The following is a 20,924-nucleotide window of genomic DNA, read 5'->3' as shown; positions in this document are numbered from 1 at the left end:
TTAGATTAAATCTGTTAAGTGGATCAAAACCCTAGATAAAATTCCAGTGGCAAAGATCACTGTAGAAAACCCTAAGCTTTTTAGTTTTGAGATAAAGAGCCCTCGCTGACTGCTTGTTTTCTGGGACAAACTGGTCTCACAATGTTATACTACCTCAGAGGTATTCATTCTTATTTCTAATCACACTGTGCCAAGCTCTATGTAAACTATAAGCTGTGAGTGCCAAAAACATGGCTTCTTAGGAACTGCAGCAGCATTTAGAAAGTTCAAAAGAATATATGGATATCTTTTTCCTTACTGGAAAAACAAAAACGATCGAGCTATTTATGTAGTAAGTATAGTACAACTTATTGTTGTAACGGGGTCAAAGGAGTATAGACTCTATGGTTATAATTTTATGCGAAGTGGTCATGATGAGGTTAAAATGCTTAGGCAATACATCAGAATTTTTTAATTTGTATAATTCAGAGGATTTGTCTGTAGTTTTTGTAGAAATTCATAACAGTTTGATTTTCTAATTTGAGGGTAAGAATGAGTGACATAAAATGTCATATGGAGGAATAGTAAATAAAAAGAAAATGATGAGGTCATCAACAGAGCTTTGAGGAGCAAGAATACCTCTTGAGCAAAACTTGGATTCAATGAATGCAATGGGCCACTTCAGGAGCTCAGAAGAAAAAACTCAGAAGAAATAAAACTCTGTGAAGGAACTGCCACTTGTTTTACTACTTATGGCCACCATCTCTCTCTAAGATAGGGTGATCTTTTGGTGGAGACAGAGTAATGGTATGAGAAGTCAGTAGACTTTGAAACCAGAGAGCTGTCAGTTCAAATCCAGGCTCTGCCTTCCCTTATTGGATTCAGAATAAGAGAAATGATTTAAATCCTATCTGAAAGCTTAATTCTCCTTACAAATAGGCATATTAATACCCATCTGTAGGCTTTCCTTTGGCTCAATCTAGATGCAAAGAATCATTCTTTCTTTACTTCATAATTTATAATTTTGGTCTTAATTTTATACATTAGGTTCTAGAATATACGTTTTAAAAATATGTCTACTATTAATAGTTGATCCATGGTGGAACATGATTAAGCCTTCTTGCTAGACCAATCCCTTTTCACTCTGGCTTTGCTGTCATTGAGTTAAAGTTTTTGTACAAATCCACCATACTCCATTGTACAGATTAACTCTTGCAGTTTAGTACAAATAAAACAGTACCCAAGCTTGTCCTTGTTAATATAATATCTTCATTTAATCTGGATGGGAATCACCCATATGTGACCCAGGATTACCGATACCTGTTGCTGAATGTAGGGTTAATCTTGAAACTTGAAGATCTCAAGCAATCTGGGGATGCTCTCTGTCTACTTCTACTTTTACTATGAACATTAACAATAACCATTAACTAGGATGATGATGAAGGTGAGGCCAACAGAGTTTCTATTACAAATTCTTTGGGTGCAACCAGACACCCTGCCAATCTGTTTAGTTTCTGATAGTCTATGCTTTGCAAACAAACCTGTGACACAAACACGTGACTAATACAGCAGTGGTGGGAGGTAGAATGAGGAATTCTTTTGATCATTGTGAGAAAACGATCATAAAAGAGTTCAAGATATCCTTGTGAGTAGTAACTTCTGTATAACCATTTTAGCAATACCAAGCATGTGGTCATTCATAGATGATTACCCAGTGTTGTAATAAATTTACAAAAGCACATTGAAAAAATATGATGGAGTATATTTACCATTTATCCATATACCACAGTGGAGTGAATATATATAAGTATATAAAATTTATAATAACATTTATATTAATATAATTGTTATATATATATATAATATATAATAATATATAATATTAATATATAAGTTAACACATGTATATTTATTTACTCCACTATGTAGATACACATATATGTGTGTGTATGCTATTGCAAATATCACAGCATATTAAGCCTTCATTTCCTGAACAAAATCACTGCTGTATGAATAAATAAAACCACTTTATGCCACATAATATAAACCAGGATTTTATTCAGATGGTCCTTTCCTCTTACAGAAACAATATTTTATATCTTTGAATCTACAAACAGAGAATTAAGCATTAACAAAATCATCTATGTCAAGGTTTGATATATTTCAAATTTGCTGATTTTCTGGAAGTTCTATTTCCTGGTCTATGTTTGCCCTGTGGGCAAACGCTTTCTACCTGAATTTTATGAGCAATCTTCATATTGTAAACAGCTCTTCCTACTGATGCAGTCAAAACGAGTGGGGATTTTTCCTAAACCATCATAATTAGCAAATACCGCTTGGATTGGAGTCAGGAACTGCACGTGATCAGCGTCATTCTCTCCCAGCTGTATGGTGGCACAGCAATACATCCTCTAATCATGTATGAAACTCCCCAAATTGTGGAGTTTAGAGAGCTGGAAAATGCCTACAATACGGAAAGCAATGCCTTTAACAGACTACTGATTTCCATTCACTGAATTTAAATATTGGTACAGTAGACAATGTGCCTCCCATATATAATGGAAACATTCACAGGGAAGCGTTCAGAAGATCTCCATTAGGGGTGGTTACTGGCCTCTTGCACACATAGAAAGTCTATAAGGGGTTTTCTTTCTCAAAGGGCTTTCAGAGGGTACACTGAGACCTACTTCAGAGTCAATATAAAGGACTATTCTCCAGCGACATGTTGATGCTCTGGTTTCAAAACATTTAATAAACTTATTTTGTAGAAATAAATCAGAGATGAACAATATAAATATGTAAGGAAAATTAAAGTATAATTTAAGTATGATTTAAAGTAAATAGAGACAGGACTGTTGGAGGGAAATATTAAGTCAATTAGTCTGGAGTAGAGAGGCTTCAGGGAGGAATATTAACAACCTTTAAAAATAGAAAAATCATTCAGTCAATTAACCACGTACTTATTGCTTTCTAACCAGATGCTTGTATTGCGCTTGCCATTAGAGATGCAGACGAGACGTGGGGTCAACAGACAGTCCCTGTCATCAAAGATGCTGTAGTCTAGTGATGGAGAGTGGGATTCTACAATGATTACTAGGACAAATAAATCTATAATAATCACAATAAATGCATAATTTTTTCCTGAATGTTATTAGTAGGTTATAATTTAGATTAAGGGGTCAGGAAAGGTATCTTTGAGGAAGTCTACTTAAGCTGAGAAAATAATGATAACCAAAAGTTCATTAGGTGTAACCGGGAGAAGGAAACTGGGGAAAAGCACTGACTGGTTTGCTTGGCTTGTAAGAGGAGTTGAAAGAGAGTCAGTGAAGAGAAAGAAGACTGGGAGAAGAGTTAGGAGCCCTGGAAGCCAAGGGTCTAATATTTTATTTTGCTTTAGTGAAAACACTGGAAGGTTTTATTTTGCTTTAGTGAAAACACTGTATTAAAAAACAGGGAGATCAAACTGGAAGCTCTTTTTATAATTCAAGCTGGAGAAGTTGATGGCTTGGATTAAGGGGGTGGCAATAGGATATAAAAAGAAGATGATGCTCTCTAAATGTGTTTTTGGCATAGAATCAAAGCATTTTCTCTTGAATTTGTAATGAGTAGTTTGAGGGGTTGTGACATTTAAGGATAAATCCCAAATTTCTGATGGGTACAATAAAGTAAATAAATATACACATTCTTTAAATGGGTAAGATTAAGTGCAGAAGAGATTAAGAAAAGAAGATGAAAAGGTACATTCTGAGTGTGTTAAACTTGAGATTCCTCTGAGATTTCAGTGTGGTGATATCAAGGATGGAGATGAGGTCAGATTCATAAAACAGACTTAGAGATGAAATTTGAGAATCTAGTGAGATGTTCTACAAAACATGTATATTAAAAAGAGGTCTAGAACATAGCACTGAGAAATTTTAGTATTTCTAGGATTGTTTGCTAGCATGATTCTGAGAAGCAAGAAAGCTGAAGATTTTTAAGAATGTGATTATGGGATAAGGTGGGGGGGGATAAATTGGGAGATTGGGACTGACATATATACACTACTATTTATAAAATAGATAACTAATAAGAACCTGCTGTGTAGCACAGGGAATGTTACCCAATGCTCTGTAATGGCCTATATGGGAAAAGAATCTAAAAGAAAAGAAAAAATAGACTGGATATATGTATATGTATAAATGATTTACTTTGCTGTACACCTGAAGCTAACACAACATTGTAAATCAACTATACTCCAATAAAAAATTTTTAAAAAAGAATGTGATTATAAGATGGTCCACAAATTCAAGATTGTTATGAAGGGATGCGAGGACAGGTGGCCGCTGAGGGATAGTGAGAAACAGCGAAGAGTCAATGAATGGGAGACATCAAAAAGGGTTACATGTTTCTCAAGTAGTTACTATAGGAAAAGAACTGGAGGGAAAGGAAAATATGGTTGGAGAATCAGGTGTTTGACTGAGTGATTTCAGATGTGATGCCATTTCAGACAGAGTTCTCTACAACTAACAGGACATGAACCAGGGCCAATGAAATAACTATAACAAAAGTGATTTACTCTAGTTACTGGTACTTTTTTTCTTTTCTTTTTAGTAGAGTTTTGGAAGACTAAATTCTGTTTCTAATGGAGGTTGGAATCTCTTTCTGAAGTTATTACTTTATTTTTAAAAGCAAAACAACTATCCAAAACTTTTCTTAATTACTTTAGCAATAATTTTTCTTAACGTAAAAAGGATTGGTTGGGCTTCCCTGGTGGCGCAGTGGTTGGGTGTCCGCCTGCCGATGTAGGGGACACGGGTTTGTGTCCCGGTCCGGGAAGATCCCACATGCCGCGGAGCGGCTGGGCCCCTGAGCCATGGCCGCTGAGCCTGCGCGTCCGGAGCCTGTACTCCACAATGGGAGAGGCCACAACAGTGAGAGGCCCGCGTACCGCAAAAAAAAAATCATGCAAGCAGTATAGAATCCTGTGACATCTAAGTAGTGGGCTTTTAATAAAAAGGAATTTTGTTTTTCACCTCTGAAATGAATGAATTGTATTCATATATGCAAATTAGCAAAATCTATTAGGCCTAAAGATATAATATAATTAAATTATATGCATTTTTAAAAATCCACTATTAGTATAATACAGGATCTAGCTAAGAGTTATTGTTAACTATGTGAAGCCATATGTATGAAAATATTGTAATGTGAAAATAATGTTATATAACAAAATATCTTTTCCAATAGTTTTGTAAATCTGCTATAATCTAGGAGAAAATGTAAATCTTACCAAAAAATTGTTTGTCTCACCCCACTAATATGGCAACAATAAGAGTTGAAACAGCTCTCACTAAGACACTGAGTATCATAAAGACAATACAGAGAAGAGTAACAGAAACAATGGATACATCTTCAGAAAACAATAAAACAACTGTTGTATAAGATAAAAGTTCCTATTGTATAGGAAGAAGGAAACTAGTTATTTTTCTTTTAATAAGAAAATTACCATTTACACAATAAGGTTGGCTGATCTGAAACACCTTTCCTTGCAGCACCTTTTCATGAACTATGTGGTTGATTTGGTGGCAAAGCTGACACTGAAGCCAAGAAGATTCAAGTTATCTCTAACCTGAAGTATTATTGATCAGTCACTGGAACTTAGAATAATTATGGCATTTCTTTTATCCTAGATTAGTTCTTTCTAAGAAAACATAAATTAAGTAAAACATTTAAAGATATATGCACTTCCTAGGCAAATAAAATAATGTCAAACAGTAGTGGGCTTAAATATCAGGGGAAACAAACAAGCAAACAAAAAACAGAGTAGTGGAAGCTCAGATAAACTCAAGAGCCTGTCTGATTTGACCAGACCAGGGTCCCAAATTCCAGGGATCTTGCTCAATAGCATCATTTTTTAGGTATCTGGTGTGCATCATTTGATGAATTTAAAAACAAAAAAAGGAGACAAAAAACACCCGTGTTTTCCCAATGAAATGGTGCCATTTGAAGCAAGAACTAGGAGAGCGCATAAATGTAGGCATTCTTCTTAAGAAGGTGGACCTTTAGAGTCATTTTCTTAATGTTCAATGTGATCTTCCTTTATGTGAATGAAGAATGTACTGGCCATTCACTAGTAGTGTGTTATTATCATCATTATGAATCCATTAGACATACTTAGGTGAGCTGAGTAACAGCCTTGTGACCAAATCCTCCTTCTCTTGCTTTTAGTGTAGCATTTAATAGAACACAAATTGCTCCTTATTTATTTTTGCCTATGGTAAAAATTCTAAGGAAATATAAAAGTCCTCTCCTTTGCCCTTGGATATCAATAGAAGTAGTAGATGTAGTGAGTTTTGAGTATTAAAACTAGTAGTAGTAGTTATTAAATCTGGAATATCCTACCCTAAGTGTAAAGTTGCAGGGAGAGAGGGCAGCAAAAAGGTCTAATGCTTAATAAAAGTATGCAGTTTCCATTGTCTTTGGAAGCTGTATTTTCCTCCTACACAATGATATGAAACACAGGCACACACATGCATATTAATACTAATACACGCATAACCAGTCTGCAAAGGAGACATGTGGCATGGTTGCAGTTATTTTAGTTTGAAAGTTATCCTTGGAACACTCTACCATAGTACTGTACCTTAGCTGATTTCCTCCTGCCTTTCTTTGCCTAATGGCTTTCTCTTGCTACTGAAGCCTGTTTTGCCACACTCTGCAGGTAGCATATGCAGGAGAATAAATGTCTTTCTCTCCCAGTTGCCCTCAACCAATGACTGACAGCTGGAGTTCTTTCATCATCTCCCTTACATTTTAAGGTGTACATTTTAAGGTGTAACTCTGAGGTGTACGTCCTACACTGGCTGCCAGAGTCTCTCCAATGGAAAGAAGCTCCAGTCACTCATGAAGGCAGATGACTTAACTGATTCTCCTGTCTCATTTCCATATTCCCTTACTGATGAGTCCCTCACCTCCAAAAGAAACTATCAATACTTTCACTCAAATCCTTGTCTCAGGGTCAGCTTCTGCTTCTGGAAGAGCCCAAACTAAGACGTATGTCAAACATGACTTTTAACTTAATAACCCTGAGAATATTTGCAATTTCAACTCAATTCTTAGGTCCAAATTGCAAATAATTTTGCTAACATAGACCTTTTGTGGTTTGATATGTTATTTAAGCACTTATAATGATCTTCACACATAATAGATGAGGTAAAAATGTAGGTATGAAAAGTAGGTATATGTTTGTATTAAAGTTATACCAGCCTACTTAAAATACTGAATTCACCATTAATTTTTCCAATTCAGCAGTATTTTAATTGTTGTGAAGCTATCCTAATGTTTTAAAAGTTGAGAAAGTAGTAAGAAGTGTTTCTGCTTGATATTTATTGAAACTCTGCCAATAGCAGTTCATCAATCTGTTAATCTTCTAGCAGCTATTCACCAGGTAGGAAAGGTGCAGTCAAAATATTTTCCTTAATTTTTTTTTTCATTTTTAAGATCAGACTCTTTAGAGTCTGTTGGTCACCAGATCCATCAACCATCTAGGAAAATGATGCCTTTCATGGCTCAATCAGAGCCTCATCTAAATTTCAGCAGAAATCTGTAACTTCAAGCTGCCACCCCTACTCCTGTTTCCATGGGAATAGACTTCAGATGAGGGAAAAGAAAAAATGGATGGGGTTAGGAGCTTTCAAATAGTCATTCAAAATCATGATGAGGTTTTCAAAGCTTCTTTCCTAGGTGATTATTTTGTAGCCTCTTAACCCCTTTTTGCCAGTCTGTTTCCATGGAAATATGACAAAAATGGCTGTCCAAGCCTCCAGCAGAGATTATTAGCATTCTTATGAATTTCAGCTTTGGCTGCTGTCTAGACTAGGCAAGATCTTTTACTATCAGTTTTACATATTAACTACACTGTTTCTACTCATTGTCTTTTTTCTTTATCATTTTTATTTCTTTGAAAGTTCCCTTCACAAATTTATACTTATGATCAAGATCAAATTGATCGTGACATCACTTAAAAAAGCTTGTTTTACATTTTAATATTTGAACCGGCTGTAGAGAGCGTCGGAAATTTTAGAGACCGGCAGAAGGAACATTATTTAGTTATTGGACTCAATGTCTGTTAGATAGGTGTTGATAGATATGCAGCAAGAATCGTATTTAAAATATTTAGCAACTGTTAAGACACAGCACTGAAACCAAGTGGGACACTGTGGACTCCTGGGATCTGGAGCCTTTCTGTTCAGCCTCAGTGACCTTCCCTGCGTTCCAAAGGGCAGGTTCAAACAGTTGTTAATCAGGGAAGGGAGGGGGTTCAGAGACAAGGAAGGAGCAGCCAAGAAACAATAGGGTCCCGAGATACAAATAACAATATCTTTGTGCTCTTTACAGAAAGAAAACCCCCAACAAATGGAAATTGTTAGCATTCTTCATTCCAGATTAAAGGAACCAGAAAAACTCTTCAAGACACCAACTGAGGCCAGATTAAAGGAATGGAGGCCCTGCACACACCCTAATCTTATCAGCAATATCACCCTTGAACCACTGCTATAGAACTCCTCACTAACCTCACTAAACCCTCGGGGTTGGGACACACAGTTCTGAGGGCAAGAGCCTGCTTTGTCCCCTTCTGCCAGGCACAGCAATAAAGCTATTCTTCACCCAAACTCTGTCTCCGAGGTTCGATTCGGCACTGGTGTACAGAGACAGAGCTTTCGGCATCTGCACCAACCAATCAGAGCAACAGGTTGGTCCCACTTAAATTATCAGCCCTATTGTATAACAACCAATAAGTTGTTAAACTAAAAGTAGCCCTATATAAGATGAGTATAGCATTAGACCCAAATAAATTATCCAGCGCCACAAACTGAGCTCCTATAAAACTTACAAAAGAGCGTACAAGAGAAAAGGATAGAAAAACATAGCAATTTGTCTTTTTAAAAATCAAAGTGCATATTCTTTTATATGAAGGTCATTTGAAAATCAAAATCATTCTTATTACTGAAGACATTATGTTAAAAGATAGAGAAAGAATACATATGGGTCTTTGACAGCACCTCTGGCGAGATATCTTGTGTTGAATGTGAAAAAATAACAGCACGCTACATACATAGTTTCATCTGTTGTACCTTCTGAAATTTGCTGAGCAGCTCAATCTACAATTATTGCTAGGGGAAATCTTAAAGTTCTGGTTGACCTTATAAAGTACTTTCATTCTTCAGAACTCTTATTATTCTATAGTTGGAGCATTTTACCTATAAGGTCTTGTCTTATGAATTTGAATTGAAAAAAACAGGTTTCAATGTGTAATTATTTGAGTTAGTGGGTTCCTAATTTAAATTTAACAGCAACTAACTCACTATCAAAACTAATATTGATTGATGTTTTCAAGTAATATATCATAACAACAATAAAATAAAGCAGTCTGATTTTCCAAATCATCGTCACTACTCTCAAATGCAGTCTGGCATAGTAGTTAAACACATGGCCGTTGAGGGCAGGATTTGGTCAACAAGCCAAAATGGCTGCTTATCTACTAAAAGGAGAGAGTTGAGTAGTTGTCACAAAAACCACATTGCAGGAAAAGCCTGAATATTTATTCTCTGGTCTTTTAAGCAAAAGTTTGCTGACCCTTGCTCAAGCCTTTAATTATAAGATTATACCATTTCCAGAGAAGACACTTTGAAGTCGGAGTCATTTTTTTTTTTTGAATTCTAAAAGCAGTCTATTAATAATGGATAAAAATGTGATTGCCTGCTGTCTGTACTTACATCCATAAACTCCACATTGGCTTTGGGACCAGTTGTTTCATTAAGAATCTTAATAGCCACAGGAATCTTCACTGTTTCTCCTTCAGGGACCCAAATACCCTTGGGAGGAAAAAAATCACATTAAATCTATGTTAAGACATACAACATTTAGACCAGAAACAAAATTTGATTAAACACTTGACCTATTAATACCTTAAAAAATAATTTAGAAGTTCCATATTTTGTTATTCAATCAACAAATGTTTTTCAAGCACCTGTTATATGTTACAAATTACTCAGCAACTTTGTTTTCTGCTTTCATTACCTGAAGGTGGATCATATGTATATACGCTATTATCAAGTTCAATTTGTGTACATGAAAAAGGCTTTGAATAATAAAAAAAAAAAAAAAGAAGAAGAAAAAGAAAAAACGTTGAAATAATAATAATATTTGACTTGGATGATATCATCAACTTCTCACAACTTTGAGAAAGCTGTTTTGATTTTTGAACTTCAATTGTCTTATTTGTAGTTTAGAAGACTGGGGTAATTAATGTTGGAGGTTCTTTTCAGCTTTAATATTATCTAATTATTCTGCAACTAAAAATAAAATGAAATAAAAAAGCATATTCTTATGTATCAAAATTCAGATTGATTTAAGAATTAATTTTCTAAGGTTGATTGTTTAAGAATTAGTTTTCAGGGCTTCCCTGGTGGTGCAATGGTTGAGAGTCCGCCTGCTGATGCAGGGGACACGGGTTCATGCCCTGGTCCGGGAAGAGCCCACATGCTGCGGAGCGGCTGGGCCCGTGAGCCATGGCCGCTGAGCCTGCACGTCCGGAGCCTGTGCACCGCAACGGGAGAGGCCACAACAGTGAGAGGCCCGCGTACCGCAAAAAAAAAAAAAAAAAAAAAAAAAAAAAAAGAATTAATAGTTTTCAAAGGTAAGTACTAGGGAGTATTGAGCACATATTGTCTATATTATTTAATATTCAAGGATTTTTATTATTTCTGAAGTAATATAAAATATTTATATTAGTCACTGAAAGTTCTCTCTTCCTCTAGAGACATAATTATATTCAAACAGGACCTGTGCATTGTGGGAAAGTATAAGGTTGGCAGGGTTTGGGTAAAGTACAACTTTAGCTAAATAACAGCATTTCTGAGTAAACAATTCAATCATCTGAATGAGGATAATGATACTGATAATACAGGGATGCATAGAATATACAAGAATATTTTTTTTAAGTGTATCGTCCCAAAGGAACACAGAAGCAGATATGAGGTTACATGTAAAAAAAAAATCTCAAATTTTAATTTATTAGCCTTGACATCAAAAATGTCTTCTAAGGACAGTTTTAACATTAAAATGAAAGGAAGAAAAAAAAAATAGTCTACTATTCCTGAGCAGAACACCTCCACTTCCTGTTTTTCTTAATATCAGCTCGTTGTAGTTATAAAGAAAATATTTTTAAAAGTTTTTCACTTAGTACTTCTATGCTAAGATATATGTATTTGTGTTATCCAAAGTGGTAATAATATAAGAGAAGACCTAAACACAAGAATTATTAAAAAGTCAAAATAATAAAGAAAAAAAGACTTTAACCATTAGAAGGTGAATTTAAGGGTTATGTTCTTAGAGTGAATAGGGAAATCTATATGTCAAATGCAAAATAATAAGCCAAGTTCCCTGCAGTATACTTTTTTTGTAAATTATTAATGTAAAAATGAGAAAAAAAAAGCCCAAGACCCATTTTCTTTTTGATGGTACTAGGGTGGAGAACAGGCTTACCGTTATTTAAAAAGTAACAACAGAGGGGGTTACCTTATAAAGATATAGCATCAATATTAAAATATTCCTAAAGTATACTTTTGAAATAAGAATATACATTCAGTGTGAATTAATTTGCATTGCTTCTTAAATTAGTATAGTCATTATTTTCCAGGCTCCATCAGACCACAGTTCAACTATGCTGATACCATGATATTGGTTCAAATCTTTTATGTTTAAACACAGTGTATCTTCAACCAGAAGGAAGCATTAACCAAGTAATTGTCTAAGCCAACTTGAATTTCTGTGGTCAAGAATAATTCTTTAAAGTTTAAGACAGAATGTCCTTGTAAGAACTAATATATTAATTAAAACTTAGGGTCAACAATATACACTGTAGGCATAAATTTAAACATACTTATGGAACTTTCAATAAGCTTTTAATAGAGGTAATTTCAATACATGTGCAACACTCTTGGACAATGGGCAAATAAGTGTTGTTAAAAATATTAATAAAGCTTTATTATTAAATAATAATAAAATATTATTAATATTTTACCTTCTGAGGTCACTAGATAATATTTAGTCTTGAGTTATATGGTATTCATGATTTAAAATAAAATTCAATTTCCAGACCGTATCATCTTTAAAAATACAACCATGACTATATGCAAGGTACATGCCAAGATTGAGTTACTTTTAAAATGGAAGTCCATTTTTTTCCTAGCACAATATAAATAGAGAAACAGATAGGATACATTGTGTCTCTTTAAACATAAAAAGGATTTGAAGACTAGAAGGTATCAAGTCAGCCTAGAATAGTTTATATTCAAATTAGGTACTCAGCTAATATATATTTTTAAAATTTTTATTGGAGTATAGTTGCTTTACAATGTTGTGTTAGTTTCTACCATACAGCAAAGTTAATCAGCTATACATATACATATATCCTCTCTTTTTTGGACTTTCTTCCCATTTAGGTCACCACAGAGCATTGAGTAGTGTTCCCTGCGCTATACAGTAGGTTCTCATTAGTTATCTATTTTACACATAATATCAATAGTGTATATATGTCAATTCCAATCTCCCAGTACATCCCACTCTCCTTTCCCCCTTGGTATTCATATGTTTATTCTCTACATCTGTGTCTTGTCTGTCTCTATCTCTGCTTTGTAAATAAGATTGTCTACACCAATATTTTTAGATTCCATATATATGCATTAATATACAATATGTTTTTCTCTTTTTGACTTACTTCATTCTGTATGACAGTCTCTAGGTCCATCTACGTCTCTACAAATGACCCAATTTCATTCCTTTTTATGGCTGAGTAATTCTCCATTGTATATGTACCACATCTTCCTTATCCATTTCTCTGTTGACGGACATTTAGGTTATTTCCATGTCCTGGCTACTGTAAATAGTGCTGCAATGAACACTGGGGTGCATGTGTCTTTTTGAATTATAGTTTTCTCTGGGTATATGCCCAGTAGTGGGATTGCTGGGTCACATGATAGTTCTATTTTTAGTTTTTAAAGGAACCTCCATACTGTTCTCCACAGTGGCTGTATCAATTTACATTCCCAACAACAGGGCATGAGGGTTCCCTTTTCTCCACACCCTCTCCAGCATTTGTTGTTTGTAGATTTTTTGATGATGGCCATTCTGACCTGTGTGAGGTGATATCACATTGTAGTTTTGATCTGCATTCCTCTAATAATTAGTGATGTTGAGCATTTTTTCATGTGCTAGTTGGACATCTGTATGTCTTCTTTGGAGAAATGTCTATTTAGGTTTTCTGCCCATTTTTGGATTGGGCTGTTTGCTTTTTTGTTATTGAGCTGCATGAGATGTTTGTATATTTTGGAGATTAATCCTTTGTCAGTTGCTTCATTTGCAAATATTTTCTCCCATTCTGAGGGTTGCCTTTTTCATCTTGTTTATGGCTTCTTTTGCCATGCAAAAGTTTTTAAGTTTAATGAGGTCCCATGTATTTTTGTTTTTATTCTCATTACTCTAGGAGGTGGGTCAAAAAACATCAGCTAATAATTCTGAATTTAATTGAACAAAATATGCAGAACAAGAGATTAAGAAACTTTTGCATTTTGACCATAGAATAAAAGTTTTATTTTAAAGAGATTACATTATTTTTGGAAAATTCAAGAGAGAAAATTAAGGTTTATATTCCAATTGTTAATAATTTCCATTAAATAAATCTGTCTGAAATATAAAAAAATAACATTTTAAGATGTAAAGTTCTTAAGATCTGACATATTTTAGCCAACATATTTGTAAAAATGTAGGCTTGCATATAGCTTTGAGAAACTTGTTAAAGCAAATTTTGGGAATTGAAGTAATGGACATTACAAGAAGGATTTAGTACTATCCCAACAGAGCTTCTTATTCTTGTTGTTTACCATTAAAAATAAATTTCACCACAATTAACCTTTGGCCTGGCCTTTGAATTGGTTTTGTAATTAAGTTAAATAAGTAAACATGCAAATGCTATCATTCAAGCTCTCCCTTTCCAGAAATATCTCTCTTATTAAAAACCCATGTTGTCACCCTCTCCTTCTAGCTAACCTGAACTTAGAGAAAAGAAAGAAAAGCACATTGCCCAGGTCTCTCGGGGATCTCCTCCTGTGTAGGGGTAAAGGTAAATGGGTTGGATCTGGGTATTTTGGAAAAGAACAAATTTGCCAAAGGGAGATGATATCAAAAGGAGCTCAGAAGGCATTCAGAGAATGAACAATATTTTGGCTTTGCATCATTGTTTCCTGCTTTCTCATAACTGTATCCAACCCAGTTTAGTCAATAAAAATTAATGAATTCATTTGTTCAGCAACTTCTCAATACTATAAAGATTTCTCCTCTCTGAATATTAAAGAGGAAGTTAGGTTGGCTAGAACAATAACTTTGGCTATTATTTAAAACAAGTCTGAAACAAAACTGAAAATAACTGATGGTATGTGTTATTTTCTACTTACTTTATAAACAGTTCCAAAAGCACCTGAACCAAGTACTTTTACTCTTTTGAGCTCAGTTTCTTTCAAAATACGTAGTTGAGCTTGATTAGGCGCCGTACCACTGGGTGTTAAGGGTTCTACCAACTACAAAGCAAAAAGAGTACAGGTTACACAACTTTTGATCCAACAATCAGTGTTCCTCTCTTTTTCTCTCTGGTTCACTTTCTCACACATAGAAAACACACACAAGACCACTTTTCCTTGACAAACAATGTGTTTGTAAAATGGATCACTCACAATTCCTTCTGACCCTACCCTTTCTCTTCTCATGCTATTCACCTGGGTGAACACAAGTAACAAATGTGTACCTACCTTGAGGCATACTAGTCTAGGGGATTTTTTTCCCACTTTTTATGGAAATTTAGAGACTGATTAGGGGCTCTTAATTCTACTTTTTCATGCTCCTTCCTTTTGGAAAACTTCATCTAAGACTTAAGAGATTTTACTTATGCCAGTGTACTCTATCAAAGTTTTTTCTCATTTCAGGAAATTCGATACATAAAAATTAAATAAATACAATTTTTAAAAATTAAAAAAAGCTACCTTCTTATCATTTAATACCTAGCAGGGAAGTCAGGACAGACATGTCAGAAGAGAAGAAAACAAGTTAGCACAATGTCAATACCCCAAGACAGTGTTTCTAAATCTTTCATGTACATATGAATTACCAGAGTTCTTTGTTAAAATGCAGATTCTGGTTCAGTAGATATGGATTTGTGGCTGAAATCTGCATTTTTACAGAACTCCAGGAGATTCCTCTTTATGATGATGGTCCTTGAACACATTTTAAGTAGCAAGGCCCTAGAGCACCTTCTAGGTTAAAAATTCTAAAATGCTATAAATTGATTCTAGATCATAAATGAATTCTATGAAATGCAGAGGAATAAAATAACCACTGGGGAGTGAGGTTTGCTTTTTGTGGCTCCTAAAAGGAGGAACACTTTAAAATTGGCCTTGAGATAATAAAAATGGATGGACATGGGGGATGACACTGCCACCAGGAAGAACCGTTTGGACACAGCATCAGGGAGAAGGACAGGTCTGAAGGGTGAGATTAGGGTGGGAAATACCAGTTCCTAAAGTGGGCTGGGTAGCCAAAAGGTAGCCAAAAGGGGTAAATTGGCTGATAATTTTAGATGTCATAGTTTAGATGCCATTTCCAGAGAGGATGGGTAAGCAGGAGAAAGGTATGTAAATGTGCCAATTTCTTGACTATGTGAACACAAAAATGTAGATGAAGAGAGACTCTGGGTACCAAAAAGTTTAAACTGTATGTTAAAATTTTAGAGTTTCATCTATGCTTGAGGAGAAAGGCAAGTCAGAGAAACAAGAGCTTTTTTAAAATTTATTTTTAAGTTAAATAAAAGAACTAAACTTTAAACACAGACAAATAGCTTGTTCTCCCTCAGCATAAGGAAATAATTAAGGCCTACTCCTACTCACATTGTCTTGAAAACCACCACAGTATTTCAAAATGTCTGCTTATAAGGCTAACTGCACTGCAGTCCTCAGCTTGGTTATTATTATCATGCTTCTGTGAACATCGTGGTCTACTTAATTAGCTAAACAGAATCTTGAATGTAGGTAAAGTTTAGGGATGTTAGCAAGAATTTGGGAAAGGTGATAAGAATTATAATATTCTTAAGCTATTTTTTAACAGTCTGGCAACTAATACACTTTTATTTCAATTTCAAATTTATCCTGTAATAATGCATATAACTGCATTCAAGTCCCATAAATCTCAGAAAGAGTCACACAATTCTTTAACAAATCTGAAAAAAATCTCCTGCAGAGGATCTCATTCATTTGAATCCTGCTGTGCAGAATTTCTTTCATAGATTTTGATACACATACTATGTACACAGTAAGAAACCTTTAGAAAAGTTTAAAAGTTATAAAACTTTACAATCATATACAAAAGTCATACAAAAATCATATGCAAGATTGGGGACTGGATTTTAGCAGTTTAGGCTAGATAGACTTAAAAATGTATATACATGTATTATATATAGGCATATACTGTGCAATAATTTCATATTTTGAAAACTTTACAATTCTACCCGCAATTTTATTAAGTATCATTCAATTTATTTCTACAAACACATTTTTCCCCCCAGGAATTTGAGTATTATACCATTAAAAGAGCACAGTTTTATTTTATGACCCAGTATGGTAGAAAGACAATTGAGTTTAAATTTGTGGGTTTGTATATCATTGTTGCCACTTACAGGCTTAGAACGCAATTTGCCTTTCCTGGCCCTTCATTTCACATCTGTGAAATTGGTATACCAATAATTATCTTAGAAGATTGTTAAAGGATGAAATGGTATATACATAGGTGGAAAACTCTGGAACATTACCTGCCATAATATAGGCACTAAATCTGTCACTCTTCAAGGGATAGGATTATATCTCATTAATACATTTCTAAATCACAGCATCTATCAAAGCATCAAGCTTATAGTGCATCTCAATAAGTGTATATTGAAAAAGAGATTTTCTACTTTTATGCATGCAACAGAAAAAAGACAATCTGGGTCAACATGATTTTGTGAAGCGTATCAATTTTAAAAATCTTCCAACAACATATCATGTTTTAACAAAGTTTTCACATCTGAGGCAGATTTCTAGCTTCAGTATTTAAGAATTTAAGTTGAACCTGTTAAAAATTCCTCTTCTATTTAGATGGTAGAAAATCACAGTTATTTACTTTTACTGAGAGAAAGATGAGAATTCAACAATTAGCTAATTTAGTCCTAAGCTACAACTTTCTATAAAAAATAGAATATGCTTATAAAACCAATCAGTATGTGTTTATTTAGTAATGAAATGCCAATTTGGAGGGCATTATTAGAAAGCACCATATTAACAGCACAAAACAAAACAACTATTTTCATAGCAATGAGCTTTTCCTACACATAGTTAAGAGACAGAATTTGTCTTCTATTTATTCAATCACCTAAATATCCACTGCTATTCCAAACCTTTAATTCCTTTCCAACTCTAGTTTATTTACTTCACTTTTCAGAATTCTTTCAGTGACTGCTCCAAGCTGTCCATAAGGGAGAATTCTACCTGTCTGCATCATCCTAGCTAACCTGAAAATATGCACAGCACATGGGCTGTGCCCAAACTTTTATTCATGTTCACATGTACAAGGCTGAAAGTGATCAAGTTGATCTTTTGTAACATCCAGCTCAAGTCAGAATCATTACTATGTTCACTCTGTGTATATAACTACCATTTTTATGCTTGAACGTGTCTACTGATAAGACAGCCCATTTAATTTCAGATAACTTCAATCATTAGAAGTATCTTCTTATATGTAATTGTATAGTAGCTTTCTGAAACTTTCAAATAATTCTATCCAGATTTAACTTTTGGGGGAAAAGAGCTAAAATTTAATTCATTATCAGTGTGAGAAACATATGAATGAATGAATATTCCCATTCCTTTCAGTGTTAAGAGGAAAAGTCAAAATGTCACACTGACAGTGAGACAGAAAACAAATGCAAAGAAGGCAGACTGTCTCAGTACAGATTTGCTCTGAAATGTTCAGATAGGCATGGATACGTGTATCAGGAGAAAGAGGTAGGATTCGAGTTGAGAAGGATATGGTAACACATGGTCTTCTGCAATTGTTTTTCCCCTATAACCTTTATGGTGAAAACGATCATCTTGCATGCTAGAGAATTCAGTGTGGCAATACAAAAGAAATTATAGTATTTTATGGATAATTTACACATTCACAATAACTAACATGCATAATATTAAATGCACCTCATAAATAGTGTGATAAGGCCTATGTGATTACAAAACTAAGCTTTATCCTGAAGCTCATCTTTTCACTGCTGCTATAATGAGATCAGTGGCTACCAATTTAATGGCCCTAATTAAAGCATAAATTGCTTGCCAATCTGGCTTTATTTTAAACCAAAAAAATTCTATTGTTTTCTAACATTTTTCTAGTTCTGCTACTGAGATATTCTCTGACTCAGATATTTTCTAGTTCTGCTACTTGTATATCCTAGAGCTTGTTAATGGACCCTTGTCTCCAAAAGAAACAGATCTGGCCCAATATGATAATTTCCTTGACCCCTGCTATTTGCCCTCTTCAAGCCATGAGCCTGCCTTGACTACACTTATTATATACTCTGATTTTCCATCAACTTTGTATACCATACTATAAAATATAAACCTTCAGCAGGAAATTGAATAGAATTTTCTCTTGGATTAAAAAACTAAGTATCTAAACCTTCTAAACCTAATGAAAATCCCTAAACACTTGAAGAGAAGAAATGAACACCTCACCTCTGTTTCCAGGAATCTTCTTAAGGCTCTTTTCTTTTTGATGCTCTTCCTTCTAACATAAACTGCAAATGTTAGACCCACGATGACCATGATGAAGAGCCCACCAATGACTCCGGCTGCAATTAGAGGAGTCCTGCCAACCAGAATAGAAAAGTAAAGAAAAAAGTATGAAGAGAGAAAAGACAGAGGAAGAGGAAAAAGCAGTTGGACAAGCCATTATCCACATATCACAAGTCTAGTCAATTAGAAGAAATGCAAATTAAAAATGCATTAAAGCTTTCACAAAACTTTTCTCATGGTAAAAACTGTACCTGTTTTTTGTTTTGCTTTGTTTTTTAGTAATAAACCATGCACAGACAACTAATCTTTGGGGATGAGCAGCCACAACATGCCATTTGATGAAAAAATGTAAAATTTGATAACAAAATGAAGAATGTATGCCAAATTTTTGATATAGGATAATTTTAAATCATTTTAATTTTACTTTTATCTATAAAGAAGTAGAAATGCATTTAAATAGTATTGTTGTGGTTTATAATATTATTTTCAACGTCTTCTCTGAAGCAGGCTTTCTCAACAGTGGCACTATTGACATTTGGGGCTGGATACTTGTTCATTCTGGGGACTGTCTTTTGCATTTTAGGATGCTTAGCCGCATCCTTGGTCTCCATCCACTAGAAGCCAGCAACACCTCCATCCTCTAGTCATGACTGTCTCCAGACATTGTCAAACGTCTGTCAAAATCACTGCCAGTTGAGAACTACTGTTCTAAACCAAAAATGAGTGGTCTGAGGACCTATGAACCCCACACTTCTGGTATATAGAGATATCAACAGAGAGATGCATTGACAAAAGTGCTATTTCAAACTCTGGCAAGGGCAACTTTGCTGGGACAAAGGGTATGAGAAAGATGAAGACTGGGTCAGATGGGTTTTCAGAGTTATGATGACTGGAGTAAGCATTGTTATTAAAAGTATGAATAAGCATCATATACCCATGAAAGATGTCTACACACTAAGTATTAAATAAAAATATGTAAATAGTATTAAAAAGGGATTAGGAAGAAATTGGAGATTTTTATTCTTAAAATGTTTATCTAATATATTGTTAGCTAATGTATAATTTTGAAACTGATCACTTTTTGTTTTCCCAGATAAATTTTTGCTTGCTTGAAAAGTAATGTTTATGGTCTTAACTTCTTGTTCTAGAGTAGAGTAGTATCTATAAGCTTTCTGTAGTCAGAGCCCTGAAATATATTAATTTCATATGCCATAGCAAGCCGTTCAGAGTAAAACACATAGGTGTTGACTATGAAGTCATGATAGATATCAAAACTAAAAAGTAACTCCCTGAATGCTCATGCTTTCCATAGTAAAGTGTCTTATATTTTATATTCCTATTTATAGAAGAACCTACTCTATACAGCTACCCTCCTTCAGAAAAAAAAAAAAAAATTACTTGTTCTTGAAACGTAAACTTCTGCTCAAAGACAGATCGGAAATAACGAAGGCAGATGATCCTAAATAGAATTTTTAAATTTTAAAGAGCTCTGGGAAAAAATCTGGGTAACTTCTTCTATAAATTAAGTCATGTCTTTTAAACATTATAACTGTTATATTATTGTCATATAAAACTGCAAAGAAAGCTTAAAATGTAGTTCATCCTAAAGGTTGTTTCCTGACAGCTCAAAGTCCTACAGCATACTGAAATGTTGCTATAATTCAACTAGATTTTCCTAAATGGAATTTTCTTAAGACTTAAAAATCTATGCTGAGAAAATTAAAGTATGGAAACAAACTCATCATTGTGATGTGTTTTGGTGTGTGTAAGATCACATTTTTGGTATGCCAGTTATATGTATTTCAGAAAATATTTTAGTTTTCAACCCAAGGCATAATTTTCAGCTCAACTGCCTAACACATCCCTGAAAAGCCACTACTATAAAAAGAACTGTATTTTTGTTTCCTGAGCCCAATTTTTTATTGCAAAGGATTTATGTATGATTGAGAATAGTCCCCAGTATTTTTTTAATTGTGGATTTGAACTAAACTCTAAACTTCCTCTGCTTATCTATTTTTCAAAAGAATAAATGGTATGTATTTA

At 34.3% G+C, this 20,924-nt stretch overlaps 1 protein-coding gene across 1 annotated transcript in view; it reads right to left on the bottom strand.

The window, feature by feature from the left end:
* ERBB4 (erb-b2 receptor tyrosine kinase 4) overlaps positions 1-20,924 on the bottom strand; it is a 1,120,642-nt gene that overhangs the window by 211,715 nt on the left and 888,003 nt on the right. Inside the window, exons 17-19 of the mRNA XM_032638162.1 lie at positions 18,822-18,954; positions 14,472-14,594; positions 9,735-9,833 (exon numbers count right to left, since the gene is read on the bottom strand). Of these exons, the coding sequence (XP_032494053.1) occupies positions 9,735-9,833; positions 14,472-14,594; positions 18,822-18,954 (355 nt within the window). The remainder of the gene's footprint in view (positions 1-9,734; positions 9,834-14,471; positions 14,595-18,821; positions 18,955-20,924) is intronic.

Source organism: Phocoena sinus, chromosome 7 (assembly GCF_008692025.1).
Source record: "Phocoena sinus isolate mPhoSin1 chromosome 7, mPhoSin1.pri, whole genome shotgun sequence".
NCBI lineage: Eukaryota > Metazoa > Chordata > Mammalia > Artiodactyla > Phocoenidae > Phocoena > Phocoena sinus.
This window is presented reverse-complemented; position numbering and strand designations above follow the sequence as displayed.